General features: G+C 50.2%; 1 protein-coding gene across 1 annotated transcript in view; it reads left to right on the top strand.

Moving 5' to 3' along the window:
• Positions 1–21,780, top strand: part of GPC3 (glypican 3) — a 172,180-nt gene that overhangs the window by 139,307 nt on the left and 11,093 nt on the right. Inside the window, exon 7 of the mRNA XM_063346166.1 lies at positions 917–1,073. Within this exon, the coding sequence (XP_063202236.1) occupies positions 917–1,073 (157 nt within the window). The remainder of the gene's footprint in view (positions 1–916; positions 1,074–21,780) is intronic.

A 21,780-nucleotide genomic window follows, 5' to 3' on the forward strand; every position in this document is an offset into this window, starting at 1 on the left:
AGGGGGCCTACAGGAAGGATGAGGAGGGACTCTGGATCAGGGAGTGTAATGATAGGACACGGGGTAACAGCTTCAAACTGAAGGAGGGTATATTTAGATTGGATATCAGGAAGAAATTCTTTGCTGTGAGGGCGGTGAGCCCCTGGCCCAGGTTGCCCAGAGAAGCTGTGGCTGCCCCATCCCTGGAGGGGTTCAAGGCCAGGCTGGACGGGGCTTGGAGCAACCTGGTCTGGTGGGAGGTGTCCCTGCCCAGGGCAGGGGGTGGCACTGGGTGGGCTTTAAGGTCCCTTCCAACCCGAACCATTCTGTGAATCTGTGATTTAAAACATCCTTTAAATGATCCTTTCATCGTGTTGCTTGGCTATCCCAAAAAAATTCAAGTAGCATCCTCCATACTTCAAGAGTGAGGAATGAAATTTTTTGGGGCGCCATACGGACCCGAGAGATCTGCCAGTCCCTTTCACCCGTGTTACTTCTCAGATGGGAGAGAGACCCTGGAAACAGTGAGAATCCCTGAACAGAGTTTCCTCTTGCTGCCGGTTTTTGCCCCATCTGGACATGTGTTTTGTAGCCAGCTCCAGAGCTTTGGTGGCACCGAGGTCTCGCAGGGCTGGTAGAGGTGCTCCAGCTCCTGCGATGCTTGCCAGGCAGAAGCTGAAGGGCAGAGTTACTCAATTTGTTTTTTCCACCTCCTTTTATTTCTTCCATTGAGGTTTTGTGTGCGGCTTTGGCCATGAATGAACCGGAGCTGGTCAGTGCTTTGGCATGAGGAGTGCGGTGGGGTCCTGTCCCACTGCCCTGGCTACATTGAGCCCTGTCCCCCTCTTGTCACCCAGTCCCCCTGCGAGCATAGGATGAAGAGGTAAGAAGGCTGGAGGGAAGCTGTTGAATGACTGTGGCACCTCGTGTCTTTCAGCTACTCAAAGGGATGGCTTTGCCCCGCCGAAAAACTCCAGGCAAAACCACGGAGGAGGAGGAGGAGGAGAGCGGAGACTGCGACGATGAAGATGACTGCGGTGGAGGCTCCGGAGATGGAGAACTACGAGTGAGGAACCAGCTCCGGTTCTTAGCAGGTGATGGGAATGGTGGTCCCACGGGCTGTGCACTGCTGGGGGTTGTAGGTCTTGGTGATGGTGTGCGGAGCTGCTCTCTGGGGTTTGCTCAGCTCCGCTCGCTGCAGGCACCACTGATGCTCAGAGGCTGGTCACGCTTAGCATTGTGCTGGTTGGCCTCGGTGCAGCTGGAGAAGAAATGCTACTGCTTTTCCAGGTCAGTTTTGCAGAGGTGTGTTGAGGGAAACCTATGGGAGAAGGCTCGAGACAGGTTGGAAACCCGCTGTAGGTCCAAGAGTCACCCTCTTCTCTCCTTCCCAATGCTGCCCACACTCATGACCTTAGAGATGAGCTTTTCTGCTTTCCAGAGGACATCAAAAAGTCGGTAAGGTTTGTTTGACTGCAGCAAACACTGGTTATTTCTGATCTAGTGTTTAGAGACCTGTGGTAATTTTTTACAAATAACTTGGGCTCATTTGTCAGAGGTGACGTAGGTGCTCAGGAGCCTAAAATTGTGTTGCTTGCCTGCATGAGTCATGTTTTCAGTTGCTTTGAAAACAGCCAGGAGGCACTCCTAGTGCTTCGAGGCTACGTTGTTAATAAGGTGGTCCCTTGTCACCCATCGGGAGGAGAAAGCCAAGGACCAATTGTGACTTGGGCAGTCGCAAAGGCCGTTGGTGTGTGACCCTGACCTGCTAGCCACTGTTGTCCTCCTCCTGTCTCCCTGGAGCTCAGCAGCAGCGTCTGTTCTGCTCCTGTCAGCAAGACCAGGCTGTTGGAGGCCGTGTCCGTCGTGGCTGAGCGGTGTCCGCTGGCCGTGAGTCTGCGGGCTGGAGCCTTGGCCCAATTAATGCTGGTTCCAATGCTACGCGTTGCTCTTTGAGAGACCAGACAACTGAACCTGGATAAAATCAGCTTTACAGCTTTGAAGTTTAAGAGGCAAATTTGGGCTCTTAAACGAAGCACAGATGTTTATAAATTCCCTTCCATTGGTCTGGGATAATTAAAATATCCTTAATGAAGTGAGAGCTGAAATATTAAATGCCAGTTTCATATCAAAGATTATTGACACATTATGTAAAATACATAAAATACATGTATTCAAATATTGGGTAAGGGAAAGAAAAGACTTTTAAAGTCCTCCAATCCAAGTCCGAAAGAGAAATACAGAATTCGTAGAAGGATAAAATGTACTTTATTTCATCCAAGAACTAAATATCAAAGTGTATGTTAAAGAAATACAGGTGATCCACGTCGTCCTGAGTCGAGAGCAGAGATACGTGTTTCATTTTCCGTGATCTTTGTGTCACACCTTCATGCTATTTTTAATGTGTTTCTAATTTCCTCTTATAGCCTCCCCCGTAATATCATCAGTGATCTCTGAAGCCGGGCGTATAATCCTTGCTGGCTTTCTCCGTCTCTCTAGGCTAGTTTAATCACGGTATTGATCTCCCCGACAGCCCCTCTGTCTAGCAGTTTAGACCTCCCTTGTCACCGCGGTACGTCAACATGGAATAGAAAGAGAGGACTTGTCCTCCCTGGGCTGCTCTGCTGGAGGGTGTTCGCGGCTGCCTTTGCTACATGGGAAAGGCATGGGAAGCATGGGAAAATATTAACTTTAAAGCAGCGGTGGGGCATTGTGCTCCCCGTAGGTTAAGTCTTTGAGGTTGCTGATGGCGTCCAACGCATCTTTCAGGCACCGTCTGGCCTCGGAGGACACGAGCTGTGCCATCACGGTGGCCGCGGGAGACTTTCTGGTGCTTCCTCACTTGCCCACGCCGTAACGCTCCTTTATTGTATTTTGCTTTCGAGCAGAAAGGCAGAGCTGATCTGACAGTGACAGAATCCTATTTGGTTGGTATTGGATATAAACTGTGACTCTGTTCGAGTTTTATGTTGGAAACAAGCCCAGGAAAAGTTGCTGATGGTGTGGAAATACTCACTTTCAACATTTTTGAGAATGATATTTCTTTTTACTTTGAAAGGGTATTTTTCAATTAATTTTTTTTTCCATCATATCATATCATATCACATGTACATAGCACAAAATAAAAGGGACCAGAAACCATTCCACATTTCCCGCGCCGCGCCCCGCCCCCCCCCCTCCCCGCTTTCCACAAATCCTAAATTTTAGGTTAGCGTGCCGATTTGAAATAATGCCAGGCTTTAAAATCTGGAAATACTTTGCAAAATGAACTTTTACATTTAGCATGGCTTTATCTCTCTCCTTCCCAAGGTGGTTACCCTGTAATAGAGGCAGAAAGGACTGGGTCTGAGTTACTGGCTCTGGTTTTATCCTGCGCTGGATGCTCTGCAGTGTTAGGGCAGGAAAGCGGATGGATGGCCGGGGGAAGATGTGTGTCGTAGCAGTGGGTTCAAACCCAAAACCTCCTTTGAGGGTGTTTGAGTGCCTCTGCTGACCCCGCAGTTGGGGAACACAGCTTAGGTGCTTCGCTTTCCTTTTCTTCGAGTCTTTGTTCATCTGAGGAGGAAATTCCCTTGGCCCCGTGGTGGCAGCGGAGATCTCCTCCCTTGCGGAGGGTTTCCCAAGCCTTGCAGATGGATTTGGCCATGCCTTGAGGACGAGGAGAGGTGGGCGCCTGGGACTGGTGCTGGGTTTGGCCATTGGTTGAGTTGCATTGGCAGAGTTTGCCACCTCCGAGGTCTTTGCATCTCTTGGATGCAGTTGGAGTTTCTCCTCCTCACCGCCGTGGGTGCCGCTGGTCCTAGTGGCTAACTGCAACCAGCTGCTCAGTACTGGCCTCACCAAGGTGTCCCTCAGAAGGTCTTGAAAGCATGGAGACAAAAAAAGAGCAAAAGGGGAAAAAAAAACCAACCCAACAAGTCGGTCCTGAATACAGACTAGTTTTGATTTATCGCCTGTTGTATAAAATGTAACCTTTGTTTCCTATTTCTAATGAGCCTGTAATAACTGGACAGTCAACTTAAACTTTAATGATTTAAACATACTTGTAAACTGTCAAGTCAAAAGTTTGTGAGTGACTATAAACATATGTTGGTGAGCGCTATATGCTAATAAATTCATTATTATGTTGCCCCAGTGGGAAACAAGGGGATGGCAGGCTTTTTTTTTTTTATGATAGGTCTTTTATTGTTTGTCACATCTGCAACACATTAAGGATTTTGAAGGCAGATAATGTTTACAATAAGGGGGAGGACTGCAAACCTCCCAGCTCAGAGAAGGGCGCATCCTGTTTGTCAATGGAGTACCGTGGAGCCGGCCCCCTGGCCGTGCAGCTCTCAAAATAGAGCTGTGTACATACACACACATATATTTATGCCACACCGATGGCAAATCCCGCCTGTGAATAAATTACAGTATTTTCCCCTTAAATTACGTGGCGGTGCAGATGTCTTCCAGGCTGTAGGACACAAACATGCGCTCGCACCCTGCTGGAATTCGTCGTCCTCCGTGGGGCACCCAAAGCAAACAGAGCCCGGGTTGGCTGGCGCTTCGCTGCTGTTCCAGACAGCCACCCACTAATTAGCTCACCTCTGGCGTTCTCACTCGAGATGCCACTTATAACCGACGAGCTCTTTGCCAGGAAGCCTGAAAATAAAACATGGGTGCTGGAGAGGCTCCCGCGCTGGGCAGGCGGCTTTAGCAGGCGCTGGGGGAGAGGAGGTGGATGCTTTTCGGGAGGGATGTTGGAAAAGGTGGTGTGGTCCAGTTCACCTGTGCGGGGTTGCTGTGCCACAGAGCATCTCACAAGCTTCATACAGGAGGAAACAAAAAAATCCCTTTTAGTGGCCGGAGCATCACCCAGGGAATGTTGTGAGCGATCCAGCAACTGGGGAGGGGGGTGTGTGGTGTGTGGGAGGATGAGGGGAAGATTTACCCTTCCAAAATATCTGTGTTAGGCAGTAACAAAAGTTGTCTTGGGAACAGATGGATTTGGCAGAATTAAGTCGAAATAGTTTGTCCTGGGAAGGGAAGTTGGCCTCATCCCATGAGATATGTAAGGATAGATGTGTGCAATAAAGATATATAAAGATGGCTCTGCAAGTTTGCGTGTGTAAAACAGCTCCCCTGCCTGGCTGTTCCCGCTGCAGAACCTGCAGTTAGTTTTGCCTTTCTGCTCTCTTTTGGTTATTTTGGAGGGGGGGTTGTAGTTCGAGCCCCAGAGGGAGCCCCGAGTTTTCCCGCACCCTGCCCGTGTGTGGCCAGACCAGCCAGGCGTGCGGGACCTCTGCGCGGGATGCCAGCAATCCACGCCATACCTAGGCACTGGATGAAAGTCGGGATGAGCACAGCGTGTCCCTCGGTTTACCCAGATCTGTAACTCTTTCAAAGCTTTGGGCTTGCTTTGCCACTGGTTTACCTCTCGGCAAGGTTGTTTTGAGAGCTCTCGTCAAATCGCAGGCTTGAACGTCACTGTCTGGGCCGGCCGAGCACAGTCTCTTCCCAGGTGGAAAAGCCCTTTGTTGGTAACCCCTTTATACATGGCACAAAGGGGGTGTTGCATCCAAAGGAGAATATCGGCACGTTGTGGAGCGGGTGATGTTTTTGGCAGCCCCCTTCCCGGAGAGAAGGGGCTGCTGTGGTTGCGTGGCCACGCTGTGCCTGGGCATGGGGCAGGACCGCTGTGTTTTCTGCCTCGCGCCGCGGTTTTTGGAATTTTTCCAAAAAAAAAAAAAAAACACAACTTTTTTTTGGTTCTGCTCTGAACCCCCGTGAGTTGCAACTTTCATCCTATTCTGCTTTTAAACGTCTCCAAATGTCCCAGTAAACCATTCCATATTTTTGAGGTCTGGGTGCTGAGATGTCATTCCTACAGCTCAGCATTTTGGTAACCTTCCTCTCGTCACCCCATTTTCTCCCGCGTTTATTTCTGGAGGTGCCATCAATTCGAGCGCCTTCCATCCCCCCTCCCTGCCCCCTCCGCCGCTGTGGCAGGGAACAGGAGATGCTGCTGCTGGGATGACGTTTGAATTGCTTTTCCATGGGGTGCAAAAGGCTGCTCATTTTGGGGAGCCAACGGCTCCCGGAGGGTTTCCCCGCCGAGGCGGTGGCTGTGCGTGGCGGTGCTGGAGGCCAGGCAGGGTCCCTTTGGTCACAGCCCTCCTGGTTTCTGCAGCCCGTTCCTGCGGGAAAGCTTCCTTGGAAGGGGGTATTCGTGTGGGAAAAGGGGATGCTCCCAACCTGGGAGTGCTCAGGCATCTTCCCGGGCTCACTCCCTGCTTGTGCTGGGAGACAGACTAGCAGTAGTTAAAATATTTACAAGATCGTGTCTTCCCACCCTTTATCGCGGTGATTGCTTCGCTGCAAATGCCTGCAGGGTGCCCGTATCTGAGCGGCTAGTGTCTGCTGATACCGCTCTGCTCCATTGAGTGCTGGCTCTGGAGAGCCGGTCATTGGGATGTTTTATCTGTCTGCTGGGAAAGACGTTTTCAAATACCTGATTGACTTGTAAAATACTCCTTCCGCAGCTGGAGAATGTCCCCATCTGTGTGGATTTTGCTGACAGCGCGGGGCCACGTGGCTGTCGTGCCTTCCTGCGGTACAGCCTGCAGGCTTGGATTGTCCTGCTGCAAAATATCACGGGTACAATATCAATATTTATCGTGCGTGGGTCTGCTCGACTTCGGCAGAGGTGCCCTGTCCTTGGCTCGCGCAGCGGGGTGAGCCCTGGCGGTTTGACGCAGCATCCTTCCGTTGGTCTTTTCTATTCTGCTAAAAGCTTTGGGGCTTTCAACTCTATTTTTCACAGCAGAAACCTTTTTTTTTTTTTTTTTTTCTTTTTTCCCCCCAAAGAGGATGCTGTTGAATGCTTGACTGCAGCAAGGATAGAAACATACTGTTTTACAAGACATTCATCCTGTCCCAGGGCAAAAAAAAATGACAAGACCAAATGTCAGCTAGATTATCCTGATGGAAGAGCTGGAATCGTACCAACCAAAACAGTGCAATAGCTTGATTATTGCTTTTCTGTTTCGAGTGTTTGTGTTTGTTGAAATTTCTCCTTTTAATGAAGATTTGGTTGGAAGTCAAGAATTTCTTGTCACTGTCCAAAAACAAGCTAGAAGATGGAGAGGGAGTCACATGTAGCAGTTGGCTGAAGCTCTAATTGAGTGGCAAGTTCATTAATTCACTTTTGACGTCAGCAAAAATGATTTGGGTTTGGTTTTTTTTTTTTTTATTGACAGACCGGGAAAATTATTGGTGGCTGTCGGAGATGAGCTTGTTTATAGCATCCTTCAGTTGGCTGTGTGTTCAGTTGTGCGGCCCTTCCAGGCCTCGCACTGTACATAAAGTGTACATTTTGAAGGGTTCTTTTAACTTTTGTGCTGCGAGTTCCTCCGAAGAAACAGTAAGTCCCCAGCTGAAGAACTAGAAATTCATCCATCAGAATAAGTTTGCACTCTGAGAAAAGCTGCATATGCGCAAAAACATCTATAAAAACCAGCAAGCAAATCTACTGGAGATATTAATCCCATGCTCCTGTTTTCTGGTTTCAATTTTTCTTCAATTTTAAAATTTCTTTTAACTTTCCCGTGTTATGGTTACAGACTGCAGATCTAAGTCTGGCTGAGCAATTTGCATCCGATATTTTTAGAAGGGGACTTCCAGTGCCTCGGTCCGTTCTGACCCAAAGCAAAGAACGAGGGACCAGGATTTTTAAAGCAGGGTGAGCGGAGGGCGTGTAAATCCCTGATATCCTCATATCCATAAATCGCATGTATCCCGTTCCCAACGTGAGCAGACGTTGGCCTCAATCGTTCTTTCGGAAGCCCAGACCAGTGCAGATGAGGCTGGTTCTTGGGCTCGTTGAGGTTGAAGGGATGGAGACGCACTGAAGGACTGACGAGCTGACGCTTCTGCTCTCACGCTGTACAAATGCACAAAAGTCTTTGAGAATCTGTGATTGCTGACCAGTTTGTGATGCCAGTCTGCTGGCAAAAGGTTTACCCTCGATTCGGGTTGCAAGTTTGAATAACAGCTTGTATTATGCCAGAGCGTCTAAGGAGATAGTTTTCAACAGTGTAATTTGGGAGCTAACGTATCGTTACCAAGTGCAGCATTTTACATGACTGAACGCATCAAAACAATTTCAAGTATGCAAAAATCTGCCCGGTTGCAATAGTGACAGTCATATTTATCTTTAAAGGGTGATGAATCTGTTTTTCTGTGGCTGAAAACACTTGAATTCTTCCGAAACAGAATTCCTGACTCAGATACCAACTTGCTTTTCTTTTTGTGCCGTTTTTCATTTGCGGGGGGAGACAAAATAGCTTCATTGGAGTTCTTTTTAAGGGACGACAATAAAGGAATATTTCAGCCAGAAGCAGACCAGGTGCTACTTGCTAATGGACCGACAAGAAAACCTTACGCCGATAGTCGGGGCATCGTATCTGCGCAGTTTGTCGGACAAAGAGAGGTTTGTCTGCCGGCCTGATAACAGTATGAGATGCTGATTGAGTTTTCACGTGGGAGAGGGTGCCCCTTTCATGAGTGGCTTGGCTTTTACTAATGCCTTGCTGCAGGGAAGCTGATCGGAGCGATTAGGGGCATGTAATAAATGCGGCTGTAGGGCATAGCGCTTCTTGGTGTGGCAGGAGAGGGCTCCGGCCCCGCAGCCTGTCCCAGCCGTGCCAGCCGACGCGGTGCCCAGCACCCATGTCAGTCTGCCGTCACTCAGCTGCAAAACATCCCAGGGATGTCCCGCGGGCACGGGGCTGGGCCAGGCCATTCCTCTTTTGCCCCATGGCTGCTGTGTCCCCTGGTCTCAGAAAAGGGGGGATGTGCCCTGTATGAAGAAGGGCTGTAGAAGTGGCTACTCATTGCCACTCTGCGGTCCGGGATGGGCTGGTCCAGCTGAGATCCCTTCCTCACGGACTGCTGGATCAGAGCACCTCACTGCGTTGTCTTTAGCCCTGATGCAGAGCGAGACGGGTGGGTGCTGAGTGCCCGTATTGGCTCATGGTCCTTGGCATCAGGCTGCAATTCGTCATATCTTCTTCTACTTCATGTGTCTTTGACCACCGAAGGGGAGTAGACACAGGACAGCCGAGTTACTGCGGAACGGTGGCACGCAGAAACCACAGCCACCAGCTGAAAGACGAGACTGGGGTCAGCAAGGCTGGGATCCTTTGGCGCACACTGCCATGGTGCTGCGGGCAATGACAAGGACTGAACAGGAGGAGCGTCAGGCAGCACGAACACCCAGAGGTTACATGGAGTCAAAGACACAAGAAGACAAATTCACGGAACTGAGGTCCATCAAGGACTATTAAACACTGCTTGGCTCTGGATGAGCTCGACATAGAATCTTCACGGTTGGAAAGGACCTTTGAGATCATCGAGTCCAACCATATGTGTCTGCCCAGAAAGTATCTTGGGGAAATACAGCTGTGTGAAAAAACGCAAACACAATGAGCGTTGGGCCAGGTGGTCCTGTCTCATTGAAAGGGTCTGGGAGAGGGTCCTGGGCTCTCGGCTGCGGCTGCTGCATTGGTGTCAGTCATTGTGCCCTGAGAGATGTCCCAAGAGGACAGACGATGTTTCAGGTGGATCGTGGAAGCCACCGCTTGCGGGAAAACTTTTGGGTACGGCTTTCAGAGCACCCTAAAGGGAAGAAGTTGGGAAACGCTGCAATTCTCCAGACTGCCTTAAAAATCCTGACCTCTCGGTTCCCCCTCTTCAAATTTGAACAAATGTGTTTGTTTTTATATAGGATATGGTGGCAACGACCTAGCGTTGCGAGTTGCAGCATCGCATTATGGCAGCAACCGAAGGCTCTGGGGAGCTGGTGTTTATTTGGATGTGGTTGAGCGAAAGCCTCCACGGCAGCGCTCTCCTTACCCGGGATCCAACAGGTTCTTACTTGCTGCAGACAGGAGCATCGCATTCTGGAAAATTAGTTTTTACGTCTTTCCATAAATATAAGCATATATATCTATGAACTACTAAAGCCTGATTAAATGAAGCTGTGAGTTAAATACCTGGAAGATGTCTGGATCTTTCCAAACAGCAGTGCTCCCTGGAAGGTCACGGGTTGCAGCACGGGGGGAGGAAAAGGCGTTGCCTGAGCTGAGGCTCTCAAAATGGAATCGACGGAGAGACCACGCTGGACTCGTGCACGGGACCGATCCTGGCGGGTGGTGCTGGTGGTCGATGGTCTCCAGCACAAGGAAACACAGACCTGCCCAGAAAGCAGCCTATCTTTTTAGTCCTTGCCAAAAAGATATCAGAAAGAGGGAAAGGGATGCTCCTCCAGACAAATCTCTCGGGACTCGGCATTTTTAATCCGCATTTCTTTCCCTCTTTTCCCCACCCCTTGCTTTGCAAGTGAAAATAGTGTGTGTTTGGGTCTGGCCTGCAAATCACTCATCAGCCAGTGTATTACCAGGACACACGGTCGGTTACTGAGTCAACGCTGCTCCGTGCGCTTCAGAAACGAGGGATTCATCATCCGTCAGGCAGAAGCTCTCCTCGGCTGGTGCGCATTAGTCCTGACCTGAGCGTGCACATCTGCTGGGGCCGACACCAGGAGTAACATGAACTGAACCAGGTGCGTCCGCCCCGGCGCTGGCTCCCTCGGTTCCCAGGTGGCCCCCAGCAGATCCCCGACCCCTCGTGCGGCTGGGATGGATGAGCTGTGAACTGGAGAGGAGATGTCCTCCCTCCTGTCCACTGGTACCTTTGCCTTCGCCATCCATCCCCGGCCCTGGGGCTTTGGCGGCTCTGAGGAGAACCCAGATGGCTTCTGCCATATCAACGTATTTCAGTTCTTCTGAATTTCGGCATCCTTGCCAGCTTTTCTGGGTCTATGGTGCATCTCATGTGGGGCAAAAGCGACTTGACCCCAAAGTTTACCCCACCACCACCACCATGTTGCTTTTAGGGCAGGTTGGAAACTTTCTGATGGGAAGACTCGGTGTTGGAAAATGCCTCTCTGCTGGAACCAGGATGCACTGAAGCATGTTGGGGTTTTGGATGGGCTTTTTTTTCGTTGTTGTTCTGGAAATAAATTGAAACGTCTTTCTCTGCTCCTGCAGCGGGGAAATGCAGTGCCAGCCTGCTTCTCCATGCCGCCAGGTAATGCCGTCAGCTTTCACTCCAGAGCGACTTCTTGTCTAAAAGTCTGCTTGAGATTACGCTTTTAATTATACCTCAGGAAAAAATGAAATCCAAACGCATTGATTAGACTTTGTTGGAGTGGTATGTCAACTTGACTTTTTTTTTTTTTTTTTTTTTTTTTAAGCAACAAAAAATTTGGCCGCATTTTGCCTTTGTTCTGCTTTGGAGCAGTAGCACATTCCCCGTTTTCTGTGGGAATGGAAATCTGGCGTTTTGACCAGCTTCTGCTGTTTCAGAAAATGTCTTCAATGGTATTTGGGACTCTCGACAACGTCTTGCTGTCAGTTCCTGCTCTTTGTTCCCTCTTTGCTTCCCGTGGGACATGACGCTCCCTGGGATGATGCTCTGCCCTTCCCTCCCATGGGAGGCTGGGTCTGCGCCCAGCGTGGATCTTGTGTGCAAACCCAGCGGCGCCTTTCCTTTCCCACACCTTCCTTCTTCCGACGGTCCTTTCTGTGTATCCCATCTCCGAGCAGCCGGGAGCTGGTGCCCAAAGCGCTGCCTTGGGGCTGACCCATTGCTGGATGCTGAAGGCCCCTGTGCACTGCTGCCTGACCAGGGTACTGCTGCCTGACCAGGGTGCTGCTGCATCCCTTGGCCGGCTGCTCCCGTGGTGATTACACAGAATCCCAGGCTGGCAGAGGTTGGAAGGGACCTCTGGAGGTCATCTAGTCCAACCCCCTGCCAGAGCAGGGTCACCCAGAGCAGGTTGCACAGAAACGCCTCCAGGTGGGTTTGGAATGTCTCCAGAGACTCCAGAGACGGAGACTCCAGAGATGGAGACTCCAGAGACAGAGACTCCACCGCCTCTGGTTTTATGCCATGATGGGCAGGGACACATGTATAGTGGTGGCAGGTCCTGCTGGCTGCTGTGGGACCCATTGCATCGGGTTTGGTGGCTGGACAGACTGCCAGGGCGTCTGTCACCGTCTCAGGCCAGCGCAGGAGTCCCAGCAGGATTTCTAAAATGTAAATCACAACTGCAACATGATACACATCCTTTTTCTTCTCCACCCCCCCAGCCCCGCCGCCCTCCTTCCTGTTTTAATTCAGTATCTTGAGTCTCTGTAAAATTGTTGTACTCGAAGCTATTTTGGAGTTGCTTGTGTTCCAGGGATACTGGAGACGCTTCCTGCACGGGGCGGTAGACATCTGCTGCAGCCTGTTTTCGGACTTTTTTGTGTTAGGCAGGCTGCAGTTGGCAGGTGGGAGCCGGTGGTTATTATCAGAGGCTGAGTAATATCCTTTGCCTCCCTGATAACTCGCCGCAGGCTGCTCTGCAGCTCCGCTACGTTGGCTCATCCTGGTTGGGTTCTGGGTAGATCATTCCAGTAAAAAGCAAATAAAATAAAAAAAAAAAAGTCGTGTGCTCCCCAAAGTCATTGCAGAGCACAGCCTGCAATATCTCTTCCTCTTCCCTTGTCAACATAAATCATCCGCTGAGGCAAGCGCAGAGAGTGGGAAAAAACGCATTTACACCAAAAATGCTCTGCGCTCCCCTTCCCTCTAAGGGCAAACTTCCCCACTGTCTGTTGGCAGGGAGCATCTGGAGTGCGGTCACCTTCCGCTTCCCTTCCTGGCACTTGGAGCTTTATTTCTGCCTTTGCAAAGGCTAAAAGAGACTCAAGGGCCAGAGGAGGCCCCGGAGATGCTGGGAGGGCTGGAGCCCCTCTGCTGTGAGGACAGGCTGAGAGAGTTGGGGGGGTTCAGCCTGGAGAAGAGAAGGCTCCGGGGAGACCTTCGAGCCCCTTCCAGTCCCTGAAGGGGGCCTACAGGAAGGATGGGGAGGGAGTTTTTATGAGAGTGGAGCCGTAGGATGAAGGGGAATAGTTTTAAACTGGAAGAGGGTAGATTTAGATATGCGGAAGAAATTCTTGGCTGTGAGGGTGGTGAGCCCCTGGCCCAGGTTGCCCAGAGAAGCTGTGGCTGCCCCATCCCTGGAGGGGTTCAAGGCCAGGCTGGACAGGGCTTGGGGCAACCTGGTCTGGTGGGAGGTGTCCCTGCCCAGGGCAGGGGGTGGCACTGCAAGGTCTTTAAGGTCCCTTCCAACCCAAACCATTCTGTGATTCCATAAGGTGTGCCCAGTGTTGTGCAGCTGACACGTGGCTGTGCACGGCCACCTCCCCATGGCTGCTGCGTGGTCTGTCTGTGGGTGCATTTGCCAATGGAGCAGTTTTTCCAAACGTGGGGCCAGTGGCAGATGTCACATTGGGGGGGTGTTTGTGAAGCAACGAAGCTGAATGGTTTCTCCTGGGCCCCCAGGCCTGCTGACCCTTGTGTTTCCAGTGAGCGAGTACCAGCTGGTGGGTCGGGTTTTGATCTGGGAGGTTCAGCTGATGTCTTTCCACCAAGTTTGCTTCTCTAAATGTTCTTAATGGCAGGACTGAGCGGCTGAAGGCAGCAGAAGTGGTACGGCACAGCGGGCAGAGGTAGGTCTGGTACATCCCCGGGTGCTCCACACACAACTGATTCCGCTGAACTCGGTCCTGGGGTGCGTGTGGAGCAAGGCACCAGCTCCAGTATCTTGCTGATGCTTAAGCGTCTGCTGGGCCAGGCGCTTAATGCTATTAGCAGACGCTAAATAGGTCCTTCTTATTTAGTGGCTTCAATTTATTAAATCAGGCAGCAATGCTCTCGGAAAAGTAGTGCCGGAAAAGGGAGCAGAGCGAGCTGTAAGTTTCCAATTTCTGCTGGATCAGGCCCCTGGAGATCTGTGCGATCTGGTGCATTGGAGGCAGCGCTATTGCAGTGACTCATGAACAGATGTGCCCAATTTACATTGCAGCTTAATACCTTTGTTTAAAAAAAAAAAAAAAAAATGTTTTTTCAAGACAAATGTGTTAAAGCAGATGTTTCCAGTAAAATAAATAGTTGGGTGATTTACAAACAACTTCCCACCACCAGAACTCCTTAGAAAATGTGGAAAAAAAGAAAAATGGCTCTGTGTACCAACAAAAAGAGATAAAATCCAAAAATACGGACATAGCAAGGAGGTATTTCTACATGTTGAACAAAAAGATCTGCTGTGCTTGGGTTGGAAAGAAATTGGCTTAAGAGTGATTTTGGTTGCTAATAGCAGTAAGACTAACCCTGACCAGTTACATACATTAAGGAGCAGAAACCTGTCTGTAAAAATACTTAACCAGCTCCTGTTATGTAGGATACGAGGTAACCGGGACCACTGTGTGGGATTGCCTGGAGGTTCCTAAATCCTTTCCATCCCATTGAAGCCGACAGCAGGGGACTGGATGGCTGCAGGATTGCACTAACCCTAAAGCAAAGCAAACAGATGCAGCCCCTACAGCAAGCCCTGCTCTGAGGGATCCCCCTCTGCATCCCACCGCAGGATGGGATGCACAGGGGGATCTTTTCTCTACCTTGACTTTGAATAAAGCTCAGGCTTTCCGGGGCCGTGCAAACCCGTCACGTCTCTGCGTTTCCTCGGGGGGGGCTGTGCAGGGCTGTGCCCGTCCACCCGCTCCTCCCAGTTTTTGGGACGCACAGGCAGGCGTGTGCTGAGAAACTCTTGTCGTCTCCGGTCTCTTCGGTCCCACTTTCCGCCCGGCTCCGTTGCGGGGCTGCTGTCACGCAGTGCCTGCAGGCCCGGCACTCATGTTACATACAATTTGACACCCCATGTGGTCTTAATGGGTTTCCCAGGCTGCAGCTGCAGCACGGCCAGCACTTTTTGTTAGCTGCAGGGGCTGGCAGTCCCCCTTTGCCTTCCAGCTCTCTGCTGCACAGGTATCATATTTTTTTAATGCACTTGCCACCTATTTCAGCCAGGTATTTGTTGCTAAAGAAACGGTGACGGTGGATGTTTGTGGGTCGGCAGGCTGCTCGTCTACATCCATCATTGCTTGGCACCTGTGCCCTGGGCAAACGGCTCGGCCACCTTCTGAAAAGACACAGAGCCATCCAGACAGATGTAAAAGTGGGGAGGCAGCCAGCAAGCCCGAACCCAACAAAACGGGAGGGGATCAGGGGGCAGAGAGGGTTTCGCTGCTTTGCTAAAGCATTGCAGGAGAGGCCTCCGAAGAGCCCAAGGCGAGATGCGCGGTGAAGGATGCAGCGAAGGCGGTTCCTGGAGCATCTCGAAGGACCCTGGTCAGGGTGCATTCCCGTGGCTCCGCTGGCAGAGCTGCTGGGAATGCCTCCCATGGCCGCAGGGGTTGGGAATGGGCAGAAGGCGGCAGCTGGGTGGTCTTCTGCAGCCTGTCCCACCTGGGGAGGGGTGACACAGCAGCCCGGCAGCCAGCGGCACACAAGGAAGAAACAATCTGAGGAGCTTCTGTTGCTTCTTGGCGCACGGATGCAGGATGTCTCATCAGGGCTGTCAAGTTCATCGCTAGGAAAAATGGCTGCTAATGTCGGAGACCTGCTGGGGGTCCTTAAAAATAAAAGCCGAGCGGATGCACTGAAGGATGGCAGTGGGAAGGGACGGCTCCTCGCCCTCCCTGGTGTTTCTCTGGCTTCCCTGCCTTGCCATAAAGAGTGTCTTCAGAGCAAAGTCTCGAATGGCTACCTTCGCAAGGGGGACGCGTCCAGAGGTATTAAAAGCATCCCAGGAGGAGGCGGCCACCACTGCAGAGCGACTTGGGGCACTCGGGGTGCTTGGCCCCGCTTGCCCATCAGTGCTCGTGAAGCCTCGTTGCAACCTCGGCTCAGTTTTAGCCATTAGTGAATGGAGGCTTGTGCTTCAGCTCTCGGGGACTGTGAGGCTCCAGTGCTTAATTAATCTCTGCAAAGCACAGGGTGTAATTAATGCCTGCAGCGGGCTTTGAGACCCTTGGGTGACAGGCAGCGTGCAGTCGCTGTGCTTTGCCTTTCCAGACCAAAACCGCACGGTTGGGTCTGTGAAAACCATCACTGACGGGTACCACGCGCCGTGCATCATCGTCCTGGGCTGGATGCTCGTCATGTCTTGGTGTTTTGAGGTCTTCTGGGGTCTTTTGGTCTTTGCCATCTCGGGGAGGTCCGTGGGCAGGTGTAGCCCTACGCATCTTCTGTCCCCTCCATGTTACGACGCTCCCAACTGGTGCAAATTGTCATGGGGACATGGAGCTGAGTGGAGAAAAAAATGTCCCCTCTCTTAAAAAGGAGCAATCAGGGACATCTCCATCTGCTTTCCTGGTGTTTCTACACAGGCTTGTGTAATTTGTTCCTGGAATACCTTTGGTTTTCAGCCATTTCTTCAAACAAAGAGGCAAAATAGCCACTAGTTGCTTAATGCTGGGTTTAGATTAATCCATCCTGTAAAGACTAAGCAAACTGGGTAAAAAAAAATGGGTATATTTTGGTAGCTTAAGGGCAGCCAGGCAGATTTCCTTCCTGATATCTATAAAGCCTTTTTTTCTCACTCTCAGCGTTGTTTTTGTGGGTGTTAAACAGAAAGGAGAGGAGAACAGATTGCAGGTACGTTGAGCTCCGGCACAATCAACTGCCATTATTTAAAGAAGACGCTTTTAACCAAGCCTTTAAAATTACCTCCTCAATTATCGATTGCCGGGTGTAAAACTGGACGTCGTACAGAACCGTTGCCTGTCCCGCGCCGCCCTGATGCCATCGCGCCCGCTTGCGCTTCGGGTGATCTGCAGACATTTTACGCCGTTTGCCGCCGGGCATTAACAGAAAGAAATTAACGCTTTAAAAGCGTAAATGTTGCATTTCAGAGGAGTCAGGCAGAATATTTGTAAGGGAAAGAAATGTAAATAGAATGAAATTCTTTAGCAAGATTATTGATATGACAGGACTAAAGAGCTTGGGATTCTGTGAAAAGTGCCTCTTTTCATCCCTCTAATAAGTCCATTACTTGCACTCGGGAATATTTTAAGGTCCTTTTCATGCTGAATCTGGAGTTGAGCATGCTTTGCATTTCAAGCTTTGTCTATGAATCAGTCGAAGCCAAAGTTATTTCTGCTTTAAAATAACAGGAGCAGGGAACAGCTAATCTCTTTTCATTCTGAGTCCTTACATTATTTTACTGGACAGAGTTTGTGTTGGCTACAAAACAGGGCATTCACAAAATCTATGAGAAGGAATTTAGTCTAAGAATGAAGCCTAGATTGCAGTATACATAAAGGCTCCTTCTCCTAAGGCCATTAAGAAATTCCAAATCTGAGCTATTTTGAACAGTGACATTAAATTAGCCTTGCTAATTCCCGTAATTCAAGCCGATAGCTGAGTTTACAAATCTACTAGATGAGGCCTTCCCATAATTACAATCTCAATGTGCTTTTCAGCTAAGGTGAGTTGGCACAAAAAAAAAAAAAAAGATAAATAAATAAAAGAGGGGAAAATGCTCTTTCTGTTCTGGCTTTTGAGATGAATATCTCTAAAGAACAGTTCACCGGCGGTATTGCGCCCATAAGACGTCCCCTGGCCTGGACTGGTAAGTTCATTTTGCCTCTAATGCGCAAGTGAAATGCAGAAAAGGGACCGGATTTTTCCCTGCTTTGTTTTTTCTGTTGTCTCTTTTCAAACGAGCATTGAAAGCCGCTGGTGCTTGTAGTTCAGTTGTTAGTTGTTTATTTACAAGTAGTAATTCCTACTGGGGGGCGGGGGGAAGTCTGACTGTGTTAGGCTCTTTTGTGGGGGGGAAAAAACAGCCTTTGGTGGATAAATTCAGGTTAGAGCAGGTGGAGCGATGATACAAAGCAGCAACCCCCCTTATTCCTCTGGAGAAGCAGTGGATTTCCAGATCCTAACACAGCCAGACATTTCCAGAGCGATGCAAAGGTTTGGAGGATATGTTTTCAAAGCCATAAGCGCAAACCCATGAAACAAATAAAAATCGAGCGCATTATTTAAAAGGGTGTTAATTTTATTAGAACCGAGCTGAGCTAATAGAAGGGCGAACGTTAAGTATTCCCATCAGCACTTAACTCGGGCTGCAGTGTTCATAAAATGTCCTTTTGATCGAGCTGAAAGTGTTTTGATCCTTATTCTATGAGCATCGTTCAAAGTGACCTCACTGTAGCTCCAAACAGGCATCTGCAGCTGCAGAAGTCCTTGAGCAATAACAGGTCAGGAACGTGAATGGGTGCTCTGCAGGGAATGCTAATATTGCCATCTTTTTTTTTTTTTCTCCTTTTTTTTTTTTTCTCCTTTTTTTTTTTTTTTTGTTCCAAATAAGAATGGAAGCACCAAAACTCTCACGAAATAAAAATTGCCAGCAGAAAATTGTTCTGCCTCCATTGACTGTGGATGCTTGAGTCAAGATATCAAACAGAGCGCTGATTTTAATCTATCAGAATAATAATGGCATGGCCGCTGAATATTTTGATATCATCAGCACATGAGTGTTTGACCTTTCTCCCATTGATAACACTGTCACCGTGGGCGCAACCAAGTGAAACATCTTCATTTTTAGAATTTTTAGGTAGACCACCCTGATTTAAAAGGATGTTATAGACTCAGGGAGCTCTCAAAAAAGTATGTGTCCATCTGAACAACGTGAGGGGTATCTAAAATTAGCACAAATATTTGAGACATCAGACTCAATTCAATCCTGATAGCCATGTGATGTTCTTCTAAGGGGCACCCGCAGGGCTGAGTGCAGCTCCCAAAACCATGGCAGCGCATTGCATGGTCCCAAGGAGCTCGTTCGGGAAAGGGATGGACCAAAAAGCCTGCAGGATGCTGGCAGGCATCTCCTCCTCTCCCTGATGCAGGGGAATTTCCCAGCACCAGTGAATGTTGCCCATGGGCTCAGGTAAATGCAGCAGATGATGCCCAGAAGGCCAATCACATCCTGGCCTGCATCAAAAGAAGTGTGGCCAGCAGATCCAGAGAGGGGATTCTGCCCCTCTGCTCTGCTCTCCTCAGACCCCACCTGGAGTACTGTGTCCAGCTCTGGAGCCCTCAGCACAAGAAGGACATGGACCCATTGGAGCGGGGCCAGAGGAGGCCACAAAGATGATCCGAGGGCTGGAGCCCCTCTGCTGTGAGGACAGGCTGAGAGAGTTGGGGGGGTTCAGCCTGGAGAAGAGAAGGCTCTGGGGAGACCTTCGAGCCCCTTCCAGTCCCTGAAGGGGGCCTACAGGAAGGATGGGGAGGGGCTGTTGGCAAGGGCATGTAGCGATAGGACGCGGGGCAATGGTTTAAACTAGAGCAGGGTGGGTTTAGATGAGACATTAGGAAGAAGTTCTTTACAGTGAGGGTGGTGAGACACTGGCCCAGGTTGCCCAGAGAGGTGGTGGAGGCCCCATCCCTGGAGACATTCAAGGCCAGGCTGGATGAGGCTCTGAGCAACCTGATCTAGTTGAAGATGTCCCTGCTGACTGCAGGGGGGTTGGACTAGATGGCCTTTAGAGGTCCCTTCCAACCCAACACATTCTATCATTCTATGATAATGCCGCAAAATAGCGTTTAGGGCAAAATCAGGTAGAAAGAGCTGTGCTGTTTTCAGGGGCAGGAGAGAGCTGCTGCTGCTCCCCGAGGCCAGGGTGATGGCCAGGGAGGATTGCGGTGGGGTGGAGCAGGGCTTGAGCCTGTCTCTTTTCTCTTTTCTGGGAGGATGGGAGAGGAGGGAGGCTGAAACGCAATTCTTGATTTCCAAGAAACTTTTATCTCTAATCTCTGTAATCCGTTTTAGAGAGGATTTTGTATTTTTCAAGGGATTTACAAACTGGATTACGTAGCCTTTTTATTTTGATTTTCCACTGCAGTTGTGACATTCCTGAGACTGAGCCGTGAGTGCTGCAGATAGAATGGAGCGGGAGGCATTCCTAGACTTGGACCTCGGGGTCCTCTTGTGTTGTCATCTCCTTGTTTCACTGCTCGTCCGATACCTGCTCACTGTGCTGATGTATGTGTCCCCAGAGCAATTTGGATGCTCCCATGTGAGCTGCTCGTCCCTGTCCCCGATACCCTCCATGGCTGCACGTGCAAGCTGACCTAGGGAGGTGGTGGGCCGATCCCCTCCCTCCCTTGCTCCCTCCTCCTCTGGTAGGGACAGCCATGGTGGTCTTCTTGAGCTCCACCATGGTCCCAGTCAGGAGCGCTGGTTTGACGAGGTCCCAGCTGTAGGTCCTCAATCATGATGGGGAGACCCTTGGCCCCCGGGAAAAAGCAAGTGAGATGAGATGGATCTGCCATACCCTGAGCACCGACACCGCGGTGTCCTGTGCTCAGCTGGGGCAGCACTGGGTTTCCCATCAGAGCTGCCACCGCCACCCAGCTCTAGCTTTCAGCGACATCGTTCCACTGGTGCTTTGGGACCAGGGTTTGCTCTCGGTCCAGGAGGGAGGCAGGGAGCAGGAATCAGCCCCATTTTTATGTCAGATGTTACGTGCACCAGGTAAGCAGCTGGGTTTAATTTGAGTCTCTCTCTGCAGTCATGCAGAAGGCAGTGCAAAGCCAGGTCCTGGTTTCAGACTTCAGTGGCTGTTCCCGGGGCTCCTTCCAGTGCAGGGAACATGACCTGAAGCTGTTAAAAAATTCCAGCCTATGAACCCAACCTTTCTTTTTCTATATAAAGTGGGAAAGTCGGGTATGGTGATGTTTCCCAGGGCCTCCCGCATTACCCCGTTTTTATAGGCTGAAGTCACTGTAATGTTGTTTTAATGCAGAGCCAGAGTTTAATTTATTTATTTATTTATTTATTTTAGCAGCTTAACGCAATTAAAAAAGCCGGGTGGTGCTGTAGCCTCTCAGCTCCCTTCCCTTGGCAGTGCTCTCACCTCAACCCGTGCTCCGTGCAAACGATCTGGGGCCGGCTGGCTTCCCCGGCACGGGCAGGGGGAGCTGGCTCTCCATCCATGCCGGTAATGCTGGACAATGCAAGTGGAGAAAAACTTGGGGAGTTTCTCCAGGAGCAGAGGCAGGCTGAGCAGATGCCTGCGTAGTGCCATGCCTGAGCCTACCTGCAGGCTCTACTTGTGCGCTGAGCTGGTATATTCATGCCCAACCTGAAATCTAGGGTTATGGCCCGAAATCTCATTCCAGATTATTTTCCTTGGCGCCATGAGTTGTATCCTGCTGGAGCCTCTGTCAGTTTTGATCCCCGGGCTGGGAGTGCTGCTCAGGTGCGTCCTTTACGTGCGTGCTCAAGGAGCGAAACATCAACCGCCTTTGATTTTTCTTTTCCTTACAAGCGTAAGGCAATGATGGATGTGCAGGGACTTTTGACCCAGTGTGGACATTGCGCAAAGTCCTGGACCCTTCTGATTGAAGAGGCACATTTCTGGTTGCCTATTTGGAGCATGAATGCAGTGGCCTGGGTCCTGTTCAAGTCTGGTTTCCACATGCAGTGAGTCACAAAGGAAGATGTCAGATGTTCCTGGGTGCCGTAACACCACCATGGGTTTTCTGATCATGCATTGAGAAACATCCTTCTGCCTCGAGGGCTGCTTTTAGGAGCTGGCATCTGGAAGGCGGGGACCATTGTTGTTCCCCTTAGGACTGCATCTTGTTGGGTCTTGCTAGTATACGAATGTCCTTAAGTGTCCTGAGCTTGGAGAGTTGAAGGCCAGCAGGTAGCAAGCAAGAGCTGCCTGTCCTGGTCATATACAAAGGCTTCTGGAGGAGGAAAGATGAAGGAGAAAATTTCAGTTTGATATGATTATGTTGTTTTCAGTCATTAGAGGAAATATGAAGCATTTCATTTTGCTCTGCCGCCACTGT

The sequence above is a fragment of the Chroicocephalus ridibundus genome, chromosome 9 (assembly GCF_963924245.1).
Source record: "Chroicocephalus ridibundus chromosome 9, bChrRid1.1, whole genome shotgun sequence".
Taxonomy (NCBI): Eukaryota; Metazoa; Chordata; class Aves; order Charadriiformes; family Laridae; genus Chroicocephalus; species Chroicocephalus ridibundus.